This window comes from Ursus maritimus, unplaced genomic scaffold, assembly GCF_017311325.1.
Source record: "Ursus maritimus isolate PB19 unplaced genomic scaffold, ASM1731132v1 scaffold_9, whole genome shotgun sequence".
In the NCBI taxonomy this organism is placed as follows: domain Eukaryota; kingdom Metazoa; phylum Chordata; class Mammalia; order Carnivora; family Ursidae; genus Ursus; species Ursus maritimus.
In genome coordinates this window covers 23470558-23498226 of record NW_024427107.1, presented here as the reverse complement: position 1 = coordinate 23498226, position 27669 = coordinate 23470558, and the positions used below count along the sequence as shown (strand labels likewise).

Below are 27669 nucleotides of genomic sequence, written 5' to 3'. Positions count from 1 at the left end.
GTGTGCTAAATAAATGAGGATGGTTAAGAGCATGATCTTGAAGTTCAGCCTTCGTTACTTTCCCCATCACATGCAAAGAACCAGAATCGCAGAGTTTACATCAAAACTGTCTGTGGAAACTGCTTACCAGTCTTTTTATATGAATAAACTGTTGAAAAAAGTTTTTTCTTTTATTTCAGGAATTCATCTCTGGCATGTAAACTCAGCCTTTCCATGTTTAGACAAACTTCTAAAATTCTGTATCTGGCAGGTTAGGCCCTAGGGGTTACCTATAATATGTGCAGCTAATTGATTCCCCTGTTTGGTTGCTGAAAGTTTCGGGCTGGCTGTATTTGCCCTGCATGCAGCATGTTAAAAAGCCCCAGCTTTTTTTTTTTTTTTCTTTGCTTTTGTTTTTTTAAGGTTTACTGATATCTGATTTCTTTTTATTTCAGTCCTCTCAGCCTTCAAAGCTGTTTCTGTCTTGATTTCTGGCTCTCTTTGGTGCTTATCAGTGTCTCCTGCTCCTGCTGTAGGTGTCTTCTAGTGCTTTCCATCCCTTTTCCTCTCTCCTGATTTTCTTTTGGTTCGTGGGTACTTCTTGGCTCTCAGACCGAGTGATTTAGTTTATAATCCGTTCTCTCCAAGAGCACTATTGCTTTCCTTCTGCTTTGTGAATTGGCTAGTCGGAGCATGTTGTGATAACCTTTGTATTTTGCTGTCTGTGTATTTTCCTTGATGGTTGCTGATGCATTGATTAATTTTTGCCAAAGAAGATAACTTGGCAGTTCTTCATTTTTTGGCACTTTCAGAGCACTATTCCACGTGACTTTTTAAAAAGGAGACCTTACTGGAAAAGAAATATCCTTTAAAAAAATATTTGTGGCTAGGAGATAAGGTCTTGGGCATTGTTGGTATTCTTAATGAAAATATCCTACTGGTCAAATGGGATTTTGTGGTAGAATGAATACCCCAGAGCAGATGCATGTTCTGTGAGATTTGTGAACTCCCACTCTAGACATCTATAACACATTGCGGGAATATCAAATGTATATAATAAACTACATGGTTATAAAAAATAAAATTTAAAGTAATTGTGGATAGACTCAAAGTACAGAGCTGCAAGGCCTTTAAGCAGTCATTTCCTTTTGCAAAGCAGCCCTTTTTTAGCAGAAAGTGATGAAAAGAATACTAGCACTGATAGATAAAATTGAGATAAATGCTAGGCTTCAAACACAGCTGTGCTAAAGTTGGGGATTCGGTGGTCTCCTGCAATCAGGAAGGGCAAGTAACTGGATATCTCTTATTTTGAGACTTTATTTTTAGTTTTCAGCTTTATTTTAACTCTTTTTAGTGGGAATTGAGGGTGCATGACCAAAATTTAAAGAAACAAAAAATATGCAAGTGTGTAAAGTCAGTCGTTCCTTTGGGGGAAAAAAATTCCTTTTGTTTTCTTATATTAGCTTCAGCCAAGGAAACAAGTTCCATATGTTAGTAGTATATTTGAAATATTAGAGGAGTCCTACTTACATGAAAGAGTGCTTTGTTAAAATGTAAATATTTGTGAAATTATAATGAAGTCAGATTTGTAGCTAGATATTTGAAAGTAAAAGTAAAAACCCAGCTTATAGTACCTTTCCGTAACATGTCCCGTATTAAATGCTGACATACCTTACTCTAGTCACACTTATTTCACTGGCTCTCTTTTTTGCTCTTATATAAAGGGGAAAATAAGTTATGCCTAGAGCAATAAATACCTCATCAATTTCTGACGTAACTGAAGGTGGGGTTTCTTTTTAGTAAGATTTTGCTGTATTCAAGTGTGAGGCAGTTTTAGGGCTAAGAGATAGTGTAAGTCTTGTTTGAGAACTGGCTTATATTTGACGAGCTTTATAAAAATCCCATCATACCTACTGAATCAGTGTCTGTGAAAGTGGAGCTCTTGCATTTATATTTTTAGCCAGATCTTCAGGTGATTTTTTTTAAGGTGAGGAATTAGTAATTACTACTGAGCAACAGAGTAATAATGTTAGATCTTACCACAGTATAAAGGTCACATAAAAATTGGTGGGTTAATTTTTATATCAAAATAGTTTTTTATGAAGTGAAATATTAGACTTAAATATTAGACTTCTGTGTCTTTGTCCTACTTTGAGCTGTGCTTCCAGATTCTCTAGGATGTATGAGTTCACTCTTCTGCCTGTTCAGATGCTTAGGGTAGATATGTTTAAGAAACACTACTATTGGGATACTTAATGACTTATTAGGGCAAAGAAAGGAATAATAGATATATTTTTCAAACCAGTGCTGAGGCTAGGTGGAGAAAGGAAAACCTGTTAGAAGAATTGAGTAGAAGAAAAGGCAGAGAAAAGCTTGACTCATTCAACCTTTGTTTTTTTGTGTGTGTAGGCACATAGTTACTTGCTGATCAGTAAGTAGTAATTTGTACCCATCATAATGGATGAGCGAGTTTAGAGGAGATGGTATATATAACAGTTATTTCCTTTTTCACATAGTACCTTAGGTGATAGCCTTGTTACAGGTCGAAGGGCTGTTCCTGTCGCCTGTAGTTCATGTTGTCTCAAAATTGAATACTTCTGTATTACTGTATGCAATGAGAGAATTTGAAAAAGCATTATTATAGTTGTCTTTACTGGGCTAAAAATGCATGGTAATTTATAAATTTTTAAAGGGAATTTGTGAAAAATAGATGAAATAAAAAACAGATGACCTGGATTTTTTTCCCTATATGTTCCATTCCCTACGTGCTCATTCACACAGTGAAACCAGTACTTTGTGGATTGATGCGAATAAACAACAAGCAGTTGTTTATCTTGTTTCTGGCACTTATTTTGTTTTTAATTGGTTTTTAAAATAAGTTCTGTGGAGAATATTTTATTTCTTGGTGATACAGAATATTTGAGTGTTAATGGAATTTTATTCTTTCTTAGGTCATGTTTACTGGTGAAAATATTCCCGTTCATCCTCATGTTTATAGCAATGGTCATATCTGTTTATCCATTCTAACAGAAGACTGGTCCCCAGCGCTCTCAGTCCAATCAGTTTGTCTTAGCATTATTAGCATGCTTTCCAGCTGCAAAGAAAAGGTAGGACTTCTCAGAATTATTCCAGGTAATATCTCTTTTTTTAGTTTAGGTAGAGAAACTATTTTAATACATAATTTGTGTGAAGGAAGGATTTAATGCCTTTTATCAAGAAGATAGAGGTAATATCATGTTTAGTAATAGATTAGAAAATTATTTTGATAATCTTTCATTCCACATAGAAGTCAGACATTGTTTTGTATTTCTTAAATAGAAAATTTTTGCAGATGTTCTTAAATAATCTGAATTTTATTTCTGTAAGCGCGCATAAGGCAAAAGTGTACAAGAAATTCTCATTTCTAGAATTCACAGTGGAAAGTCCCAAGAACAAGTTTCATAGCTTCCCATCTCCCCTCTGCTGGCTCTCACCCTATCAACCTCTTTTAGAGAATTTCCCAGGAACCAGAGCTTTCCTATCATACTGATCACGATGATTAGGTTGAAAGAGGAAGGTTAGATTACCAGTAGAATTTTCAGGACTTTTCCTCTACTTCTCCTTTATTAATCCACAGATTCTATGCCTGATGGAAAGGTGAAAATACCAGAAGGAAAAATCACATGAGTTAAATTTAGGATACCCTTTTAAAGTATCTAAATCCTGTGTGCATTTCTGGCCCACTTGTCATTTCTGCCTGAGGGTCAGTGTGTAGCACAGTGTTCATCTATTTCTATATTTTAAAGCCTCTTTTCTTCATGAGGGTTTCCTTTTGTTTGGGTCTAAAGGAGAAACAGCTTTGTGGGGTTATATTAGCAGTTTTTTTCCCCGTTTTCTTGAAATTGAACTATCATTTTTACTAAAATAGTATTTAGAGAACTTTAAATTAGTATTTAGAGAACTTTAAGTAATTCATTTTTAAATGATAGGTTATCTAGACTCTGAAACACTCTAAGCCACTATTTGCAAAGTGAGTTTGTTGAAATGTTAGTTACATAAGAGGTTTCTTGGTGTTAGGTTTAAAAAAACAGTTTTTTATTCAAGGAAGCATGGGAAATAATGGTTTAAATTGTATTTTTTTTTAATTATAGCATTAAGAGCATTAATATGCAATTTTATGTGCCATATAAGAAAGAAAAAACTTCTGTCAGTTAAACTATGACACCATTAGTTAAAAGGCATGTATCCCCATTCAGGAATATTAAAATATGCAGGAAAATACATCTTCGAATAGATGAAATAGGGTACACATTATCTAACTGTAGTATGACTTTTTAAGTTTTCTCTTTGACTGTGGGCTTTTCTAGGTTTGCATTTTAAGGCTGCACTTGAGCTTTTGTTAAGCCCAAGGGCTTTGGAAACAAGTTTTACTCATTTATTGTTTCCATATTTTCTGTACTCCCACACTTCCACCCTGAGCACACATATAAGTTTTAAATTTTTAGGTACAGAGTAGAGCAGTTTGCAGTTACAAGGACTTCTATATCCTCGTTAATGTTTAACGTCTTTAGAAAGGTGAAGCAGCAAGTATAGGATTTTAATAAGAAGAGTTGAGATGAACACACCAGTGATGTGTGCACATAACTTACATGTGCCTTGTAATGATTAGCACTTTGTTTACATTTAATGTAATGATTTATAATAAATAAACAAATGTAATGACTTACTGTTAAAAACTAGAAAATGACTATATTCTCCATCTCCTTTATCCTTTTCTAATCCTCACATTTCAGTTGTCTACTACTAGTTTTTCCTGCATAGTTACTATATGCCTAATTATTCCATTTAAATTATTGGTAAACTATATTATATAATATGAACTAAATTATATTTAACCAAGATAATAATTTGGAAGTAATTCAGCATTAGTTCTGTGAAATGCGATAAAAAATTCAGTAAACGTTTATTAGGAACCTACTAGATACTGTTTTTACTGTGCTAAGTACTACGTTACAGAGATGAAGAGGAAACTTGCTTTGGCACTGAGGGGATCTAGCTCCAAATAAGCTTTTAAAAGTCTTCTAACTACTCACCAAAAACTCTTCTTTTAAAACAGGTGAATTTTATTCTGTGGTCAGTGTGGTTCTATGAGTTTCACTTTAATATTTGATTTGAATACAAATTTTAATTTTTACTATAAGCATTTGGGAACTTTGATTTAGTCATAATTCTTTCATTCCAATTTTCTTTTTCATAGTCAAGGATGGTTCCCTAAATTGAAGGCATTTAAATCCATCATGTCAGTAGATTTCAGTAGATTAAAGATAATTTCTGAGATTGAGAGGTCTTTCAGTAATCTACCATTTATTCGTAGTGCCCCTGTAATACAGATAGTCCAGACTTTCTAGCTTGTATTCAATTCCTAAAACGGTTTTGGTAATCCATCTTTTTGTATAGTTATTTTTCTAAGAACCAAATCTCCGTGATCACTTTTCAGTTTGGTTATATTCTTAAGCAGATAGAATGAGTTGTTTTTTTTTTTTCTTCCTTAATTTCTCTTTAGAAGATTGGGTTCTAATCAATATACAGAGAAAATGAATTTATGAAATTATTTGTTGCAGTGGTAGCAGTTTGTTCCACATGAACACAGATTATGACTTTGCAGGACAAACAGCAACAGATGATCTATTCTTTGAAGTTGTCAAGCATCTAATTTCATGATACTAATTTTTCAGATATTTTCTCAGACTTTATCAGCAGGATAATCTTGGGGTAGTTGTTTAACATCTTATGCTCTACTCTTCCCTTTTGTTAAGTTACTATTAATATTAACTTGTGAGGGAATTATTAGGTTCGGAGTTGTACATGAGCTGTAGAAGTGCCAAGTGGACTGCTTGTTCAGTCCTACTTATCATTGGTTTTGGTTGGACCTATCTACTAACTTACCTGCTAACCTGCGCTCAGTAGCTTTAATACAAATTTGACTTATTTCCAAATTTTTTAGAGAGTCACATATTTCTTTTCTTTTCTTTTCTTTTCTTTTCTTTTCTTTTCTTTTCTTTCCTTTCCTTTCCTTTCCTTTCCTTTCCTTTCCTTTCCTTTTCTTTTCTTCTCTTTTCTTTTAATTTATGTATTTGACAGAGACAGCCAGCAAGAGAGGGAACACAAGCAGGGGGAGTGGGAGAGGAAGAAACAGGCTCCTAGCGGAGAAGCCTGATGTGGGGCTCGATCCCAGAACGCCGGGATCACGCCCTGAGCCAAAGGCAGACACTTAACGACTGCGCCACCCAGGCGCCCCCAGCACATATTTCTTGTGTCTGAACGATATCCAACAGTTTTCAGGGAAATTCCCTTCCAAAATCTGTGTTCAGTTTTGTTGGCATCACTGTTTCTGCTGTAGCTCCCTTGCAGAGCCGCCATCTGTTTCTGATATTGTGCTAGTCTGGGCATATATATGACAGAAATGCCAGTATAGCTTTTCCCCCTTTTTCCTCTTACATATTGTTTGGAAACTGAATCCTTTGGTCTGTCCTTGGTGATACTTACCTTATAGGAAACAGTAATTGTGGAGGTTTATAAGTTGCTGTTAGTTTCTCAGACAAACCTAGTTAGATAGACTTTTCTGTTTTTTAATTAGTTCACAAAAGTAATTACTAAATTATTTCTAGGGAGATAAAATAAATGAAACCAAAATTCTTTAAAACCTAATGCTGCCACTTTGGGGTAATAGTCATTCTCTAGTAATCCCACTGGAACCTAATCCAAATCACACATGCATAACCCCCCCCCTTTTTTTTAATTTCAGTGTCAAGGGTCTACTTTTCCTGAAATATATTATTTCGCTTGTACCACATCAGCATTTATATTGTTTTTAGACTTTCTGTAAAAATTCTGCTAAAGCTTTTATTAAAACTATCTTCTTAAATCTTCTTCCATTTTACAACTTCTCTTATCTATTTCAACTCTTTTTGGTTTCAGAGACGACCACCAGATAATTCTTTTTATGTTCGAACATGTAACAAGAATCCAAAGAAAACAAAATGGTGGTATCATGGTAAGCAGTTTTATTTTAGAATGATAACTTTTTGGCATTTTGGGTTGAAAGATTATATATCTGTTGCTTGGGGAAAAGAGGAGAATATATAACTGATGTATTTTTGTAATATGGAGAAGAGTCTTTAAAATATTAAGCCATTTAATGGATACATTGGACTAGGTTTTTAATGAGGCACATAAAATCATAGCTAACATACAAGTAAAATCTAAAATTGCTTTAACATTCTTAAACGCTACCATTTTATTACTAAAAAAAGGTCCTTAATAATTTTCAGATGAAATTGGAATTAGTTACTGGGAAACCTGTTACTTGTAATAGAAGTTCTGATGTCTTTTGAAATTACTTAGTTCTGGTACTGTGTTTAGTGGCGGGAGGGGATCACATTTTGAGAGATGATCCATTTAATTAAAGAAAGCTCTTCCTGTTCTAATAGTCCTCGAAAATGTATGGTTCTCCTGATCCTAGCTTTATGAGGACAGTACTTGCACTGATTTTGTTTTATTGTTTTTGTTGGGAGAGTGCTAATAGCTTTATAATTGAAGACTGCATCTTTTCTAAACTGACCTCACTGCTTCCCTGAAGAGGTGTATTTGAAATTCAAAACAGAATTTTATATTCCTCAATGTACTTTTTGAAGTGTGTGAACAAAAACCACCCCCTGTGATTTTTGTATCCATAAGAGTACATCCTTTATTTTCCTTTTTTAAAATGTTAGTCTAATAAGAAATTAGAACTGACAGAGCTAAATAATAGGAATATGGCCTTCCCTCCCTTACCTTTCTATCCATTGTGAAACTTGTTAACTGAGTTAATTTGAGTCATTTAAAAACTTTTTACATTATAAGAGTTCTGTCAGGTGTTGATAAGTGATGATTAGAATCAATATGATAGCACTACGCCAGCAGTTACAAGTTATAAAACACAGTGAAAGAAGAATGCCATTCTTGCGGGCCAACAGAAAGATAAATATTCCAGTTAATGTTAATGACAGCTATAGATGACCTAGAAGAAAAAATGACAAAACTTGTAAGAGCTATGAAAAAACAGAGGTATTTGATGACAAACCAGTATTATAGAAAAATGTATATTCTTTACAGGTTTAATATGACTTAGTAAAAATCCAGTGGAGTGATGGATGGGTGCTTGAAAGTTTTGGAAAAAATAATAGGCAAGAAGAGCAGTCTGGATTTTGAACTAAAGGATAATGAAGGAGAATCAGTCTACCAGATACCACAACATATCAATGCATTAATGAATAGACATCAAAATAGAATTACTCTTTCCAAGGCCGTCATATATATAAGATTTGAATATAGTAAATCAGATGTCACAAAACCAATGAGGAGAAAAATTATTTAGTAAGTAATCCTGTTAGGAAGTTGGTAATCATTTTGGGAAAGAAAAATTTACATTTTTACTTCATATGTAAAATATTTCCTGTGGATTGAATTAAGTATTTTTTTAAGACAACAAGAGAAAAATGTATTTTTTTAAAGCTAAGTATCAACTCAGAGGAAGGAAGAATTTCTGAAGTTAAAAAGAATCGCAAAGAAATTAAATAGTTACATGAAAATTTAAACCTTTTAGAAAAACCTCAAAGCACAGTCAACATAAGGTTTAAAAATGTGAAAAACAATTATAGCTTATTAAAAATAAAGACCATTTATGAAAATTGCTTAACATAATAAATACAATTAATTAAAAGTGTAGGCCCAAAAGTTCGCAGTGAAGTAATTACAGATTTATTATTTTGAAACTATTATTGAATTGGCAGAGTTGAGTAAAATGAGTGCAGTGCCAGAAAAGAGTAAAGGGTAGAAAAAAATAGTACTTTCATATTTGCTGATGGTATAGCAAGTTTGGCAATATTTAACAAGCTTAACATTTAAGATCAAGCCTTTTGTCTCAGTTACCAAACTTCTGAGAATCCATTCTAAGAAAATCATCTTTAAAACAAGAAGTGTTTTATACATGGACTGTTCAGTGGAGCATTATAATATACTCTCTTTCTTATCCTCCATGCGCTGTTTTCCTAGAATGAATCTTGCACAGGCACACACAAAAGCACCCTGCCTCAAGGAATCCTTCCCCTACACACACCCTCTTGGGAACTCTTTCACCAAAGTCTTTTTGATTACTTTCTCTTTTAAGGAATCTATTAAACTTTATTACTGTGCCTAGAATGCTGGTTTTGTTTTAATTTTTAAGAGATCCCCAGATAATTCTGATGGAGTTTGTCACTTGAGAACTACTGTTTCAGAGATTCTGAGATATAAAAGGACAGGTTTCTACATAAAATGAATTAATAATCAGACTTAAAAGAATTCTTTCTGAGCACTGAAGGTCTACTAAAACATTTAACAAGACCCTACTTTAAGTAAATGGCCCTTTACTTCAATTTACATTGCTGGCTTCTCATTCTTTTTCATCTTCCTGCCTTTTAGGACCAAAAAAAAACCAAACTGCCTCTTCTCTCTGTGCCTTTACAAGGAGCGCTTCTGGGGTGGGGGTGGGGGGGAATCTTGAGTGTCACAGACCCTTTTGTCTTAGCATAGAAAGTTCCCAGATTCATAAAAAGTTAAGATTAGTCAATCAAGAATATTGACAAACAACTGAATGAAACATTTTTTAAGTGTCAAAGTTCTAGAGATAGTATAGTTGTTCTATTTCAAACTCAACTTCACTAATAATAGGAAAATCCCCCATTGTCCTTTCCATAGTGTTTTTAAACCACTTGAGTTTTCTAGTAAAACTTGAGAAGAAATTGTCTTAAATGAATTTTAAAAATACATATATTTTGAGAGTATAACCTTCTTTACCACTTTTTTTTGCCCCAAGGTTAGACAGTCTATTTCTTCCTTCCTGGTAGGGAAATTTCAGAAAGATTACAATCTTTCAAGCCCTCTAATGCTGCCTTATGTAGTTGAAAGGATTTATGAGAAGTCCTTTATCTAAGAATATTCCCAGAATTTCTCATTACGTGCTTTTGAATAAGAAATGGAGAAAGGTCACATAGTGAAACTAGAAATATAAAATAAACTCTTTAAAATAAAATACACTCATGTAAGTTACTTTTCATAGTAGCTTTTATCTGTTAACCAAGAAATTTATACTTTCATGACTAAAGTAAAAAAGTCTTTTACTAGTTTAAACTATTCTCCATCTTAGCTAAGAAATACCAAGAAAAGAGAGGCTTTTCAAACTAAATTAGCCTCTTAATGTATAATAGTCCAGGGTTTGTGTAGGAATTCATTTTATCAATAAACAGATTAAAAGTGTGTCCGTCCACCCTCCCCCCAAGTACAAATTAGGCACTTTTAAAGGACCAGATTCTATTTCAACTGAATTATGACTATTCTAGTTCAAGTTCCAGTCCCAAGTACAGATATATTTTTTTCATCTACAGATAATTCTGTTTAAAACATCCTCAGTTTATTGACTTACAGTGACTATTCTTATCTCAGTGTTTTCTACTCATGCTTGAACCCTGCATATCTGAATCATTCCCCTCCCAGAATTTATCTTTAAATCAATGGTTTTCCTCCATGAGTGACCCTCATATGAAATCAAGGACAGGTAATACTAGTTATACTTTGAGATGATAGAGCAACTGCTCTTTCGTAAAGGGGGGTGGGTGTAGACAATCTTCCTTGAACTTTTCTTTCACCTTTAAAAAACTAAAGCATTTCAGTTGTATAGCATATATTGTCTTCGCCTTTATACATTTCAGAGTGAGTTATAAGCGATGTGAAAAACAGCTCACCTTGGCCTTCCAGTTGAATTTGGAAAATCTTATCGGTCATGCTTACTCGTAAAGCAGAACTTGTCAGCTCTGTTTTTGAGCTTTCCAGATGTCAGCTTATGTTTTTCTGTTTAGGTGCTTTAGTTCCAGAAAGATCTTCATTGATTAATCATGTTCTCCTTATAATGCCAAATTACCAAGAAATGTGGACTCTTGATATTTCTTAGCATCATCTAATTCTGAAAGGATTATAAGGTCAAATCAGAGTCCTGATGTGACCTGCAGCCCTAAACAAAAAGATCAGAGGCTAAACAAGGACTTGCTTGGAATTGGATGAACTCACTGAAACACTTAACATTTCAGTTTTTAGAAGCCAAGCAGAATTATGGGCCTCGGGTACAAGCTCCATAGTCCTATGTGGTCCTAACCAACATAATTGGGTCAATGTGGGTCAGAGTGTTTGTCAGTATTTGTAATCAAAGAGGCAAGAGCAGTTTGGGTTTAGATTCATTATATCTGTGTGCTTCAGAGGGGGCTTCCTGGAAGCAGGATGGATGCATTATTAATGAAAAACAGTAATTTGGTAATTCAGTAGATCTCCTGGTTTTAGAAGAGTAGGATTCCGCTGATACACCAGAATTGAGCTCCCAAATACCAGTGTTGAGTTCTTGGAAAAAAGCCTCTTTCAACTTAAACTATCTTCCACATTGTTAGTATATCTTGAAAAATGTAGACCAGTCACTGCTACCCTACTGTTACTTGTGGTATCATACCTTATACATTTCTTTTGAGGTTCTTCTCTAGTTCCTATTAAAGTGTAGAAAGTTACTGATATGTGAATACATATTTTCTTATTGTTACTTACTTGAAGTTGGCTATCAACCTGTTTTCCAGAATTCTTTTATAGTTTCTATTTACTAAAGGAATAAGGTCATATCTGCATTGGAATGCGAATATTCTGTGTTGCAAATTTACGTAGGGGTCCATATGCTCTGAAAACTCAAACAGAATAGGGTTAAAAAAAAAATAAGGGGAACTAACCAAAATAGGTATTTGAATAGACAACTCATTTCATCATACAAAGGGGCTGAGGACTTTACCTATAATTCAGGGCTAGAATGGTCCTTAGAGAACAAATGTATACAGTTTAGTACACAAGTGAATGAATGATTGAGCCTCAAAATTCAAAATCATAAAATAGACATAAATGTTCTTAAAAAAGATAAAAAGTATCTTTCTATGGGATCATAAAAATATTTCAGTATGTTAATAGAATCCATTAATAATATGATCCATCTGTTTCCTGGGATCCAAATTGAACATATACAACTTAGTTTCATAAATGATTGCTTTCCACAGGGGCAGTACTGATCTGGTTCCTGAAGCATTTTCCTTAAGATGATAGGGAATTGAGCAGTATAGCTTAAGACTAATTGAGTAATTGGCTTCAGAAAACTCGCCTTACAGGAAATAGATTGGCGTGATGTTTAGATATTATGTCCAATAAACTGTTGAGTTTATAAATTTGGGAAGGAGTAGAGGAGTATCTCTTTTTTACAAAACTAGACTACATTCTGGTTGCATTCAGCTGGAACATTTCCTATAGAATTCTAAGGATCATAAGGTGATAGGAACACAAGATTGTCTCAGACTAACATTAACAGACTTTCTTCCCGCCTTATAGCTTCCATAGAACTACCTACGGTAGTTGTGAACCTTTTTATATTTCCACTACCTTCTAGGATTACAGAATCACTGTCTAAATTCCTAAGTCCAAGTTTTACTCAGTTAACAGTCTTTTCCTTTTATTTCCTGCTGGATTACAGTTCTGTTGTCTTCTGTGAAATCTTTCTTAAGTTGGTTCATCAAAAGAAAACTTTAATTTCCTAAACTGTTGAGAGACAAACCCGTGTGTAAAGATTTATTTTTGTCTTTCTTGAAGTGGGATCGCACTTCATTTATACGACTTATTACTGTGTTCCTTTTCTTCTAGTCTTTAGTCTCTGCGAATATCCAGGGGGGTAGTTTCCAATATAATGTAATGGTTGTGGTGTCCATTAAAATGTATGGTTCTTATACTCTGGGGAAAACTAAATGACCTTCTTCTAATATAGTTCTCTCTCACTCGTATTTCCTAGAAGTCCAGTGAAGTTAGCCATGGTGGATGTCATCTCTTTGGAACTGGTTATTTGTATATTGTATTTGAGGGTATACTTAAGGGCTTCTGCAGTTCCAGAAAAATATTTAAGTGGTTAATCTGAGATTTTTTTGCAGCCCTTCATCTTGCTACAAATACTTTAGCCATATTGAGCTCTTTGATCACGTTTTATAGACTTGTATTTGTCTTGATCCACGATGGGTTTACTCTTAAAAACTTTTTTTTTGTAAACCATCTTACTATTCAATAATCTTTTTTCATCTAGCTAAGAAACTGTGTTCCTTTTGCTAATAAATGAGTTTTTTGCTTCTTAGTGATGGCCTTTTTATTTTGGGAAAAGTTAGCCATGGCTTTAGCTCATACTTGTCTCCATACTTAAGTATTTGCACTTAGATTCTTTGATTACTTATAGCCATGACGAATTTGTAATGTTTAAGCCCGTGTGTCCTGTGGGTCCAGCTATCAGAGATAATAGAACTCCATTTTCAAAAACTTACTTAGTAAGTTTATTACTCTAAAGATAGAGTATTCAAGGCAGGGAGTATTAGTCCTTTTTTTTTTTTTAACATCTAATCCAAGGTAGGGATTGGACTAGGGACAATAGCTTTATGTGAATTTCTTAATCATTTTGGTGGATTGAGGCACATTCTACAACAGCCTACTATACTGAAAAACTTCCAGAATGAACAACCTGATGGAGATACATTTATGTTATCACCTAGCAAAGATGAAAGGTCTTTGGAGATAAAAGCTTATTATTGGTGGTTAATTAGGTACATGATGTTCATGTTGAATTTTGTCTCACTTTTCTTATTGTATACATTGTCATGTGGTAGAATACTTAAGGTTTGACCTATTAGTTAGAATTTAGTTCCATCTCTTAGCTTAGAGGTCTAAGTGTGATTAGTTTTAGTTTTTTCAAGGACCCTAGGGTTATAAATTCTCTGTTGGAAGAGTGATGTTTTAAGAAACTTCTTTACATTCTTAAGTTTGTTCTGCATCCATGACATCCATATATCCTCTTTATTCCAAGTTCCACAGTAATTTAAGAAACATACTTTCATATAACATGTAGAAGCTGTAGACTGCTTATTTTCTTCTTAAAGATATTCTTTCTTTAAAGGATTCTAATGATTTAGATAAGATTTATTTTAAAAATCTGGTATATTTCACTCTTTAGATTGCCATTAAAATATAGGGTGATGGAATGAATATTCTACAAGTTTTCCCAGCATAGAAATCAGATTTACTTGTTTTTAGCTCTCATTGAGTCATTGGAAATGGAGATTTTTTAATTAACAGTGTATCGATCTTATCTCTGGGATAGTTTGTAAAATATTTGGCCAGTTTTTCAGCAATGCTGTCCTTGAGAGCTTTCACAACTCTTGGGTAGTTGCCACTAGTCCTGCTTTCTGAAGAGTAATCAGTCCTCAAAATAAATCCTTCAGATATGTCTTGTGAAATAATTTTGTAAAATAAGTTATGAATTCCACAATTCTGTATCTTACATAATGTGTTGAGGCTACCAGAAGGCATTACTAAATCTGTGGGTTTTTTTTTAATGACCTCAGTTGTATATATATTTGCTGAAAAATGTATTTTTTAAATGTATTTTCTAAAAAAATTAATAATAATAACTATGTATTAATTGATATGGTAATTGTACCTCATTTGTGAAGTTATTTCCTTTATAGACTAAAGACACAACTTGCATTATCCTGTGTTAAATACCATGACATTATTGGTCAGGGGTTTACTTCCTGTCTTGTTGCAACTTAAAATTGTTGCCCACAAAAGAACTCTTTAAGACTGATAAATCCTGAATATGTGCTAACATATATCAATTTATTATTTTAAATAGAACTAACATACTGATGCATCATTTAAGATTTGTGAGAACTATTTCCATGAAAGAATAGAACTTGATTTGTTTGTCCCTATGTAATTGAACACAAACTGGACTTTTTATTTGCAAGGACTGGGGGAGGCAAGTCAGACATGTAAACCATGTTCTTCTTGAAATTATTTCTGTGTTAGACTAACGTGTGGATTTTACTTATGCATGCTTGACTTTTTTAATTATCTTTTTTCTCCTTTTCTTAAAGATGATACTTGTTGATGCCACTGTTATCATCCTCCTAGCAGAAGATAGTCCTACTGAGAAAATGAGCACTTTGATCATTCAGTCTTTGAACTTTAACCTTTGACTGGAAGTGACCTATAGGCAATGAAGACTACTTCCTTTTACTGCATTTTTACTCGTGTGCATTCTGGGCGCATGTTGATCGCTGGTTCAGTCCAGGCAACTGACATGCTTTTATTAGTCATACAGTATTAATGCAGGTGTCAGGAAATGTCAATATAATTCCATTTTTTATTTTTATTTTTTTAAGCTTTTGGAAAAGTTCCAGGTCCTCATGTATTGTGCAATAACAGTGACTTCCTTGGCGGTTTTGGGACGTTCATTGCCGGCAATGGACGTTTAATAGGAAAAATTTTCATTAACTCCTGCCACCCAATAATTAATGCATGATAGGGCCTATGAAATGAACTTATTGGTTATAGTGGGATTATAAATAAAGTGAGGGATCCAACATTACTTTGAAAGTCACCCCAACTGTTTATATTTGGATTCTATGCACTGTGATCCTAAGGTTAACAGCATGAATTAACATGCGTCTTTAAAGGACTGTAATGAAAGATCATTGCGTATTTATTGAATTGTTTATATCTGCTGTCAAATTGTTTTGACATGGAAGGTTTTCAAGTAACATTGGCAGAGAGGTACAATATTGTTATCCCTATGGTGAAAATAAATTCATTTGTTGTATATAGTTCCTCAATCTCTGAAGTAAAGGTATGAGTAATCTAAGGTATGAATGGTTGAATCAAGGCTTGATTTTGGAAGTAAGAACAATGGCAGTGATGATGAAACTGCTGCAGTCCTTAATTGGGGCTTGTTTGTACAGTAACGATTTTTCCAAGTAGATTACACTCTGTTACTTCCTGCTAGCCATCAGCATGAGCCCTACTGCCTAAACACTATTTCATTTATTTATGTTTGAAAAATCCATAAAGAGTTTTCGTTTGCAGTTTTGTTTCTTTCGTTATGTTTTAAGTCAAGTTTGAATGTTACAGTACTTCAATTGAAAAGCTTTTGTCAAGTTTTTTCTTGTAATTTTTCTTTACTTGTAAGTATCATTTTTGTCCTTTAATCCTGTACCCTAAAATAAGAAATACATTTTTGACAGAGGCTTAATGTTTTAACAAAAGAGTGTGGACATTTTTATTTTAAAATTTAGGCAAAAGTACACTATAGAATGGTATGTTTGCTGATTTGTCTCACACAGCCGTACAGTTTTTCCTGGAGGGATTTGTTTTATTTTGTTTTCTTGTTGTTTAAAAGACTTTGCTTACAGCTAGATGAAATTTTTCTATAGAAAAAAATTGTTGAAACGTCCAATTCTCAGTACCATGTAAGTTAATGATACTGCAACTAGGTTCTCTTTTTAAAAAGCAATTATGTATTTTATAAATTACCTTTTCACATATGCAAAAATCTGTTTCTACTACAATGTTATTTTTACTAATGCCTGTTGCACTCTTTTTGACATATCCTGCAGTGAATAAATATATGAATCAATTTGGGCTTAAAAATAAAAGCCAGTTGGCTGGAAGGTTTGAAGTATGTACCCCAGCAAAACATCCACTCAATAATTGGCAAGGAATATTTTCAAAATTGTTTTTAATCTCTGTATGGATGACATTTTGTAGCTTTGTACATGTTGTTAATTAAGGACATATAATTTTACACTCTAAAAGTATAATTGCTGAACTCAGGGGTGGGTAGACTTCAAAAATATGTCTGCTGTAGAAATAACTTGAAAAAAAAAATTAAAACTATGGCCAGCCACCAAATTGTGGACACTGTTTATACTATAGGTAGGAACTACCACTTTTTAAAATTAAACACATTTTTGTTCTTGACTAGATACACATAAGTTCTCACGGTAGTCTCTGTCAGTCTTATCATTTGGCCTGTTTAAGACAGAAAATGTTTTTTGGAATGCTTTGAGCTACTCTTAGTTTTTAACTGCTTTTTAATATGAAAATTGCAGTGGCAAATTATATATTTTTCATAATTTTACACAACTGCTCTAAACTACTGATTGACTTGATCATTTTCAGGGGTGGGCGTGGGGGATCTTTCTCCGTACTGCTGTCCTCTTACTAAAATTCTTTTATAAAGAAATGACCTGTGGCATTTATTCACCAAAGGAATTGATATACCAGGTCAGAGATTAACAATGCTCTCCTATAGATTAATAGGTCTTATATAGCCTCAATTGAGTTTTTTAAAATAAAAGAAGCAGTATTTTAACATACCTCTTTCTCTACATAGAGATACCGTAAAATAAAACGAAGTAGAGGAAAGTAAAGGAAACCAAATAATTTCAGTACATTTTATGGTTGAAAGAGAAGATAAGATGAAATACCCTAAAATATAGAAATACCAACCATTCAGAATTTGCAATAAGATAACACCTTATTTATTACAGTACTCCCTTGAACTTAGGAATTATTGGAAACTCCTTTGCACTTAGATTTAATTAAGTTAATTTTAAATGTAAGTTACATTATTAAAAGACATAAGACGTTTACCTAAGTCATTGCTCTAGAGAGAGCATTTAATGGCTTTGTAATAAGAAAAAGAGTATTTCTCTGTAATGTGTTGTTGAACAACAACCAGAATACCAGGAAAATGTACATAGGATTATGCTACTTCCCTCTTCCCTTGCTCTATGGGGCACTATCTGCTGCATAGGCCTACAGAATTATACTTTGATATTTAGACAATATGTACTCTATTTATTTATTTATTTATTTATTTTAAGGCCATTCTTCTGGTTTGCCAAATTCTGTTAAGACAGTGATACATTAATTTCCTTATTTTGCATGCTTAGACCTTGAACTTGGTGCCCTTTCAAAAATATTATGTCAAGTAGGTATTAATGCCATAGATTTTAAAGAGAGAAATGGTTTTCAGTTTTTTTAAGATAAATTTTTTAAAATTTTATGGCCGTTCTCTTAAGGAATTTAATATTCACCTCTAAAGGACTTAACTTGTAGTGGATGAATTCCTCCTTTTAGCTAGCAGGGAAATAAAGCTTTTTTTAATCCCCAAAAGAAAATGCTAACAATTAGCTTTTATATACATTTCATCTGGAGAAAGATCTTAATCCTTATTGTTTTGACTAGGTATATAAATATTTGGTATAAAATAAGTAGGATAGTTGATTAGTTTTTCCCTTCTGAAATTTTAAATATATGCAAATATATATCATTAGATTCCTGTGGTGAATAATAATTTCTTCAGATTCTAAAACAGGTATCTAGTGACTGCTTAATTATTTCCAGATTGCATCAAAGATGAGTTGACAAATAATGGAAATGAGTAGTGATATGCAAATGGTATGTAACCACATATTACTTGTTTCTGGTAATCAAGTCTTATTTTTTAAAAAGCCTATTGTTTTTGAGAATTGAGATATTTAAAACTTGTTAAAGCTGCTTCCTAAAAATAGAAGAGAAGAGGAGGTACTGTGTGTTCAGAATTTTTTTAAATAAAGAATTCAGTGTCACTAGTTCTAAGCCTTTATGGTTACTGCTGCTTATATTTCTCGATCTCACTTTTATTTAGTTTTTTGTACATATTTTAGCTGAATGCTTAGAATTTATTAGTGTATATAAATTGGTTTTCAAAAAGAACTGAGGCTTTCACATTATCTTTCCTGAGGATTCACTGTTACCAAAATCAGCTACTGCACGATTCTGTGTTATGCTAATGCCTTTGCATGATTAAGATCTGTGAAGGTGTCTCTTAATCTGCACCTCTTAGCCCTAATCCTCTTTGCAGTCTTTTTTTGTTTTTAATCTCTTTCATTTTTTTTCTTTCTTCCTTTTTCAAAGTTGTCCAGTATGTCAGTCTTCAGCAGTTTCCCTAAATTTTCCACTCTCCTTCCTTTCCTCCCTTCCTGCCTTCCTCCCTTTCTTCCCCTTTCCTTTTCTTGAGGTTAGGGAATTTAGAGAAGGAAGATTAGTGAAATTACATCAGAATTTTTTCTTAAGGAAAAAGACTCCTTCCCACAAATAAAATACATAGAATTTCTGATACCTTATTTCACTTCATCAGTATGTGACTAAATTTGTTGAATAGTTGACTACTTGATAAATGAGCTGTTAACTAATTTAAAATGTTCTTAAATACTATAGCGAGGGAATTTTGTTTACTTTTTGGATGGTGACTCTCCCAAAGCCTAATTATTGCCCAAAAGAATGAAATTATTTGTTTTGGTAAAAGTATTTTTCCATTTAAGTTTCTAAACCATTTTGAGATTAGGAACTTTTTTTTTTTTTAATACTAATTCGTGGGAGACTTTTGTTTTCTCAGCATAAACTGTGCATTAAAGATAGGCTTGTATGCATCATTATCATTAGAAGCCCGTGGAGTCTAAGCATGTACTTCAAACTTAGATCTTTATCCTTGAAGTTCTGCTTCTGACTTATGGTCCTGTAATTGAGGTGTTTATTGTGATTTTAATTCGCAGATGTTATTGGGACTTATATTTAGAGATGAATTTCCAGAACGGTTACATGAATGTCTTTTTATGAAAATTTTTTAAATAAAACAATATAATATCTGAAGACATTTTGAAGATGTGGAAGGAATGCCTGAATAGAAGCTGGTATATTTTAACATGCCTAAAGAACTGTAATTGTGCAAGTTGAGTGCAGTTGACAGGGAAAAAGAGAAACAGTTTCTTGATGCATACATTGTCAGGGTTTTGTGAAAAGTTTGCTTCTGCAATCATTCTAAGCTGCTTTCTCAAAGGCAAAGCATTGTTCTGGGCTTTGGCTTCTTAGGTGTGACATCACTTGTCAAATTTCATGGTAAATGGAAAGATCGAATAATCCCACCTCTCTAATTTTAAAGCCTAAAACAAGTCGAGTAAGGCAGGTGGTAGATTGAGATAACATGAAAATAAATGCAAGTCTCTTCATAGTTAACCACAGATTATTTACATAAATGCAAATTGATTATCAGGCTCCGGGTAAAATAATTATTTGAAAAGATTATTATGTCAGTTATCTAGTAGCCAAGAATTAAGTTCATGTTCAAGTTAAAATGGGTTTGTTGTTTTTAGTTGGTACCATTTTTCTCTCAATATTCAGAAATACAGATTGTGCATTTTATTAATAGGAATGGAAGCTCATGCTTGAGGATTTGAATAGGGTGGATGTATATATATTTTATAAATTCAAGTTGTAAAATATGTAAAGCTACTGCTTTTTGAATAGAATATAAATGTTAAGACATAAATCTATTATATATTTTTAAATACATGTATCAAACTTTTGTTAGTTGAATATAAATTACATTGTGTGCTTTATGGAATTCAGTAACTTTTAATAATAAAGCAGTTGTCATTGATTTATTTTATGTAGATTTGAATATTAAATTGGGTAGATACTAAATCTCTTTGTAGTTTATAATAATGTAAAAATTTACTTATGTACTAGTTTCTCTTTACAAAAGACTGTGATCTTCAAAGGTTTGTGGAAACAGTAAAATGCCCATTTCCAAAAATAAGTGCAACAGAATGAAGATAGTCACTAAAGCGCTTATTTATTTAACAGATCGTGTTTACTTAGTAGTGTAGCCTAGTGTATTTTAGTGGGTCTTCATGCTTTAATTAAAGAAGTCCTGATTAAAAGATGGGTGTTTTCGGAAGAAGTGGAAATTGAGACCCAGGCACTTGCTTAGAGTCACCATGAGTCTGGTGTTGCTGAACTTTAAGTTGTATGATATAAGGATATACTGTAGAGAACTTTGGGATCCTTTCCTGAATATACACACAGATCAACTAACTTACTTAGATGAGTGACTCCTGAAGCTTTGAGAAGAGAAAAGGAGATAAGCAGAAAAAGGGATATCTCTCTGCATCTCTGTTATTCATAGCAGGAAGAAATTTAATATGCTCTGCTGATATTCTAGGTTTTCTATTCATGAGGGATCGGCTTGCCCCAGGAGCACCTTACTCCTCATTGGGGCAGCTGTACTACCATAAAACTGCCTTATCTCAACATGCTTTTTCTGCAGCCCTCAACAATAGATGAGTAGCTGGTTAGATAAATGCAAGATCCATCTTGCTTTGTACTTTGATGACACTCTTTCCCTTTATTATAATCCTTAAAATAAATTCTACCTCTCATAGAAGGTTTAAGCCACTGTGGATAAGTGATTCTGTTGAGATCCCTATATTCCTTAGTACTTTTCTCTCTAACAAATGGCAAAATTAAACATGAACTGAATTGAAGTCAAATGATGCAACTAAGGGTTTTCTATGCTTGAATAATATGGGCCAAGACCACAGTGGTTCTATATCTGTCCTGCTGGGAATTCCTGTCAATAAATATTTTAAATTGCTTATGAGATTTCTTTTTAATGTTTTCTTAAGGCAAAATATGTAAGTGGGAGTACCTATGTGCTCTTTCCAGTTCAGCAGAGTATGGAAATGTTTTCTTAATGAAAGTTGAAGTAAACTAAGGTAGAAATTTTATCTTCTCATATAGGTAGTTGACCTTCAAGGACCTATTGTGGGTAGATAAAACTAATTAGGCAAGAACCTAATAAGGATGGCTATATCCTACAGAAAAGGTATCCAACTTAACATTAAAATTTTTTATGTCCCCTCTCACATTCCCAAAAACATATTTCTCGTTTCTTTCCTGTCACAATGGCATTTCTATCCAACCTAGTTATCCAAATGAAGAATTACCAATATTTACTAGTCCTCTCATATTTTTCATGATTAATCTCTATTGAGCCTATCTTTAAAAATATATATATGTGAAATTTCTCCCTTCCCTCCAGTGCTGTTGCCATGATCTTCATGCTCCCAGGCTGCTCTTTCATCATCCACACACCTTGTTCCATAAATAATAGCAAAACAAGACTACCTGTACTTGGCTAATGTTCTTCCACGTTCATAGAATGTTCATCATCTGCTTTTTTACCTGAAAAGTCCAGTTCAAATGTAGTTACAAGGGTATCTTTGTCCTTCTTCCCTTCCCACCCCTTACCAGTTTTCTGTCCTGGATTCTTTAACAGAAGACACAATGTCTCAGTGGTGCTTGTGTCTCCAACATGTAGCACGCAGTACCTCTCCTATAAGCTTTTAATAAATGTTTGTTAAATTAATTGGATTGTACTTGTATTTTTATACACTTTTCCAAAGAAACTTAGGTGCTAGCAGTTTTGAAACACACATCTAAACCACCATGTGTGTGAAGAGTCACAGCAGAACACCGTACCCTTCCTACCCCAGAGAGTTTGGAAAAAATTACTTTGAAGTAAATCATTAACCATTCTTCACTGGTTTTACTTTCTTTTATTAAAAAAAAGTTCTCATTTTTTGCTGTATCTCTGAGATAAATTAGTTACCTTGAATATATTTACAAATTAAGAATATAATTGTTTTTAAGCTAAATATATCTGAGGACACCAGAGATCATAAGGTAAACCTCATACTCATTAAGGTTAAAGACAGGCATTGAGCAAGTACTTAGTACTTTCTGTGCTAAGAAGGATGACAGATAAAAGAAAGGTATCTTCAAAGGGCCTGTGTTATAGGTGGGATAAGAAAGAAAAATAATTCAACATCAAAAGTGATGAGCCCTAAAAGGTTCAGAGAAATAGCAGGTTTTGGTAATCACAGAAATGAGTTGACTGCAAAAAGAACTGTAATGGTTTGAGAATTATAAACGTTGTAGTTGGGTTCTTGGCAAGTACAGTGGTCCCAAGTACAGAAGCCCTGGGACAGGATTTGTATGAATGCCGACCTAGATGATGATGTGGCTGGTTCAGAGTAAGCCAATGGGGGAGCACAGCCAAAGGCCAAATGATGTATAGGGCTTTGTGAGTGAGGGTAAGGTTGAAATTGGTCTTTCAGTTTCCACTAAACAGAGACCTGAGGCTCTAGTGCTCCGTTCCTTTCGTCCTTAGGACATTCATTTATCAATTGTGAGGAGATTATAAAGCTGAGCCACTGTGTCAGCAATTTGACAGGGAATGTTGCCCAGAAAGCAAAACCAAGAGTCTGAGCCACTACACCAACATCCCACCCATCAGAACTAATTTAAAGCCAGAAACCAGCAGAGCTCCATCCTTGGAGTAAAGGTCACCTGAGGAAACAATCCTGGTTGAGACTTTCATCTTGGAGTGGTTCAGGGAATGTCAGACTTTGAACTTGGATTGAGGTGAGGTCTCTGGTAGTGTCCTCAGAAGGTGGCCAGGAGCCGACGAAAGTTGGAAGACCCAGGAAGAGAATAGCCTCCACATATTATCCTTACAAGTGATTTATTTTAATACAGTGACCAATACACAAAGGTTATCCCTTTTGGGAAACAAGGCACTATGAAACAATAGGCCTAGAAAGCACTGGAGGTGTGGGGTGGGGAGTGACAAGATCTGACAGTTTACTGCTCTGCATACCACATCCTGTTGGGGGCTTCTGAAGAGCAAGGAACTGTCTTGTTCATCTTTATACACAAATATTGAGTGCCTACTGTATCCCAAGGAGTTTATGATCTGGTAGGGAAGATAAATGGGCAATTAAAATAATGTGCCAGTTAGTGTGATAGGCTGATCAGAGTTTTGAGGGAGCATCAAGGTGAGAACAGTCAAAGCTGTCTTAAGTCCAGGTGAGAATTCCAGGGGAAGTGGTGAGTATCTGCCAGGCAAAGGTGGGAGACTGAACATGAGGGCGTCTGAGATAAAGCACACAGCAAGTGCACAGGGTGAGAGAGAACAGTGTTTGGGGCATTGAATCTGGATGAGGGAATGGTAAAATGAGATAAAACTAGAGCTAGAATTCGAAAGACAGAATTAATGGAATTTTGGTTTTATCTCATGGTTGACAAGGACTGATGAATTCAGATTTGTACTTAAGAAAAATACCTTGGCTATAGTCCTGGAGAGTGAGCTTGAAGGGTTACAAAAGTGGAGGGGAAAAAATAAGAGACCATTATCAGTACCAGACAAATGATGATGACTTGAATTTATTATAAAGTATTGGCATAAAGATAGACATTATCAGTGGAACAGAAGGGAGAGTCCAGAAATTGGTTTTTAAAAGATGCCAACATACTTGTAAGGGGGAAGCATAATCTATTCAACAAATGGTACTAGAACATTTGAAAAGCTGTTAGTAAAAAAAAAATAAAAATAAAAATCTTCTATACAAAAATTACCCAAAAATGAATCATACACTCAAAGAGTGAAACTATGAAACTTCTTCAGGAATACAGAATCTCTGAGATCTTGGATTTGGCAACAATTTCTTAGCTATGAACCAAATTACTAAAAACAATTGATAAATTGGACTCTAGAAAATTTAAAATTTAGGCTTTTCAAAAGACAAATTGAAACAGCAAAACAATATATTTGCAAAATATGTGATAAAGTTATTTGTATTTGGATTTTTTTTTAACACTTAGGCTATAATAACATGAAGCAAACAACTCAATTTAAAAACGGCAAGGTTCGTGATTTTTTTTTTTTTTTACTTGAACTAAACTGAAGGAAATATAGAGATGGCAAATGAGTAGACGAAAAGCTGCTGAGAATCATTAGTCATTAGGGGAATACAGATTAAAAGCACAAGATAACCACTGCGTACCAGCTACCCTGACCATACCAAGTTTTGGCAAGTATGTGGAGTAATGGGAACTTTTCTACACTACTGATGGCAATGTGGAATTGTGTAACCACTTTGAAAAACCATTTGTAGCTTAAACATGGGCGGGGCGGGGGGCGCTCCTGGGTGGCTCAGTTGGTTCAGTGTCTGACTCTTGATCTCAGCATCGTGAGTTCAAGCCCCACATTAAACATGTACCTACTATACAAATCAGCCATTTCACTCCTGGGTATTTACCCAAGAGAAAAGAAAGTATATGTCCACACAAGGACTTGTACAGAAGGGTTTGTATCAAGTTTGCAAAATGCCCAAACTGGAAACATTTGTCCATCAGTAGGTGAATGGGTAGCCAAAGTGGGATATACATACATCAGAATACTACTCAGCAATAAAAAGGGAATAAAACATTGATAAATTCCTATTGTGCTGAGTGAAAATGCCCACGCAAAAAGTATACTATGGTTTTATTTAAAATTCTAGAAAATGCAAATTTATGAATAGTGACGAAAATCAGAGAAGTGTTTGCCTAAAGATGTGGGGTGATGGGAAAAAACTTGGAGGTGATGGATACTTGATTACCTTGGTTTCACAGGTGTATATTTATGTCAAAACTCATTAAATGCCACACTTTAATAATAGTTTACTGAACATTATACCTCAATTAGAATTAAGAGGTTTTAAGCAATAAAGACAAAGGATGGCAATGGCCTGAAGTGGAGTATAAGAAAAATGGACAACTCAATCGTAATCAATTTGCCCAAAATTACAGCTTAGAAGTGATGGAGTAGGAATTAAAGTCTGAGTCTGACTGACGCCAAAATCCATGCTCTTAAGTCAATATGCTTATACTTAACATGACCCCATTTTTCTGGATTAGACATTGAGTGGAGTCTGGTGACTTTCACCAAAACACAAGATGAGGGGCAGATTTGGGGAAGGAGATATGTTTGTACTTCCTCCTAGCACCAAATACAGTAGCTTATATAGTCTATTAGTGTGTGGAGATGTAAGCTGAAGTTTTTAGGTGGCAATGATAATGAGACAGAGTGATGTAATTTTACTTAAAGTTCATGAGCTTATTGCCTATTGATCAACAGCTGAAAAGGAATTTAATATTTTCTAGTCTAATAACTTACCAATGAATTAGTTATTTCTCAACATCTTTGAAGTGATCATCCCCACCACCTTCACCGATGGGAATTAACTCAGATAATTACTGCACTTCTGAATAAATCTTATTAGAAAGTTATTTCTTTCAGCCTGAAGTCTGCTTACATACGATCTATCCTGGATTAAAGAGTATCCCCTCAAAAGATTATGCTGAAGTCCTAACTCCCAGTATCTTCCAATGTGACTGTATTTGGAAATGGACTTGTCGAAGATGTGATTAGGTAAGGTGAGGTCATACTGGAGGAGAGTGGACCTTAATTCAATATGAGTGATTCCTACAAGTTGCAGAAGACACAGAGACACAGGCACTTGAGGGGAGAACGTCACATAACAATGTTGTAATGCATCTACAAGCCAAGGAACGCCAAGGATTGCTGCAACCCTCCGGGAGCTGGAGGACGCAAGGAAGGATTCCTCTCTAGAGCCTCTGGAGAGCATGACATGAGCCTGCTGATACCTGATCTTGGACTTCTCGCTCCAAAACTGTGAGAGAATAAATGTCTGTTGTTTGAAGCCATTCAGTTTGTGGTACTTTGCTCCAGCAGCTCTGGGAAACTACTCACACACTTTCCATCTCTTTTTTCCCTGATTCTACCTTCTCCAGATATTTCCAGATATTTTGAGAACACTTTTTTTTTTCCAGGAAGATATTTCCCTTGCTGGTTTTTTACATGATACATTTTCTTTATTTCTTTTTTTAAAGATTTACTTATTTACTTTAGAGAGAGAGCACAAGTGGGGGGAGGGACAGAGGGAAAGAGAGGGGAAGCACTGAGTGGGGAGCCTGACACAGGGCTCAATCTCAGGACCCCGAGATCATGACTTGAGCAAAAACCAAGAGCTGGATGCTTAACCGACTGAGCTACCCAGGCACCCCCACACAATACATTTTCAAATTCTTTCATTATTCTTTTGTAGGGTCAAGATTTTCAAAGAGGCTTTTAAGGGTGGTCACCAGAACTGATCTTACTACAGATAGTTAGATCTATGAAACAGAATGGGATTTGCTCTCTGGTTTAGGTCAGGGGTTTTCAAGCTCTTTCTCAAAGCTCTGGGAATTTCTTGGAGGTACTTCAGGGCACACTTAAATATATCTCCTGTAAACTCTGCATAAAATTGCATTAGGGGAGGGGGTTTGCTGTTTAGAACAAGTTTGGAAAGCAGTGGTTTAGGTGATACTTTTAATGAAGCCTAAGATTGAATCTACTTTTTTGGCAGCCACAGCCCATGATTTTGATCAGTAAAAGGTACATCTTTCACTTCTCTTATGTCTGTGTACTATTTTTGTTTGTTTGTTTTTGTTTCCGTTTTGTTTTTTGTGGGGAGATGGGATCCCATGTAAAGTATGTTACTTATTCCCATAAGATTTTACTTTGTTCAGTTCTGCCATTCTATTGAGCCTTGTGTTGTTTTTATTCCATCAAGTACCATGCTCTCTCTTCGTCCTCTTCAGTACCACCTCTAAGAATTTCTACACCTTTTCAGTGTTTAAAAAAGCAAGTAAGGACATGAGTCTACAGCATACTATTTAGTGTCTGCAGTGCAGTGTGTTATTTAAACCTTTTTTTTTTTTAAAGATTTTGTTTATTTATTTATTATCCCAGGGTCCTGGGATCGAGCCCTGAGCTGAAGGCAGACGCTTAACCAACCAAGCCACCAGGTCCCCCTTATTTAAACCTTTTAACTACTATCTGCTATTTTTCTATCAAACCTCAAACTATGATCTCTTAGGCCACATTTCTATGTAGTTTATCAAAGAAAGGAGATGCTGGTTATTCTGGTGCAACTCATTCTTGGTGAAATTATGCTGGTTCCAAATGGTCAT

The 27669-nt window shown here is 34.4% G+C and overlaps 1 protein-coding gene across 5 annotated transcripts in view; it reads left to right on the top strand.

Annotated features, from left to right (window-relative positions):
- Nucleotides 1–27669, top strand: part of UBE2W (ubiquitin conjugating enzyme E2 W) — a 124900-nt gene that overhangs the window by 50855 nt on the left and 46376 nt on the right. For 3 of the 5 annotated variants that reach the window (XR_005833614.1, XM_040625539.1, XM_040625540.1), the window contains exons 4-5: nucleotides 2931–3086; nucleotides 6937–7012. Coding sequence is in view for 4 of the 5 variants with exons in the window: in XM_040625539.1 (XP_040481473.1) it covers nucleotides 2931–3086; nucleotides 6937–7012 (232 nt within the window). In the remaining variant the exon portion in view is untranslated. Of the gene's footprint in view, nucleotides 1–2930; nucleotides 3087–6936; nucleotides 7013–15020; nucleotides 20408–25933; nucleotides 26362–27669 lie in introns of those variants that run through there. The other 2 variants (XM_008710808.2, XM_008710807.2) reach the window with 2 other exon arrangements.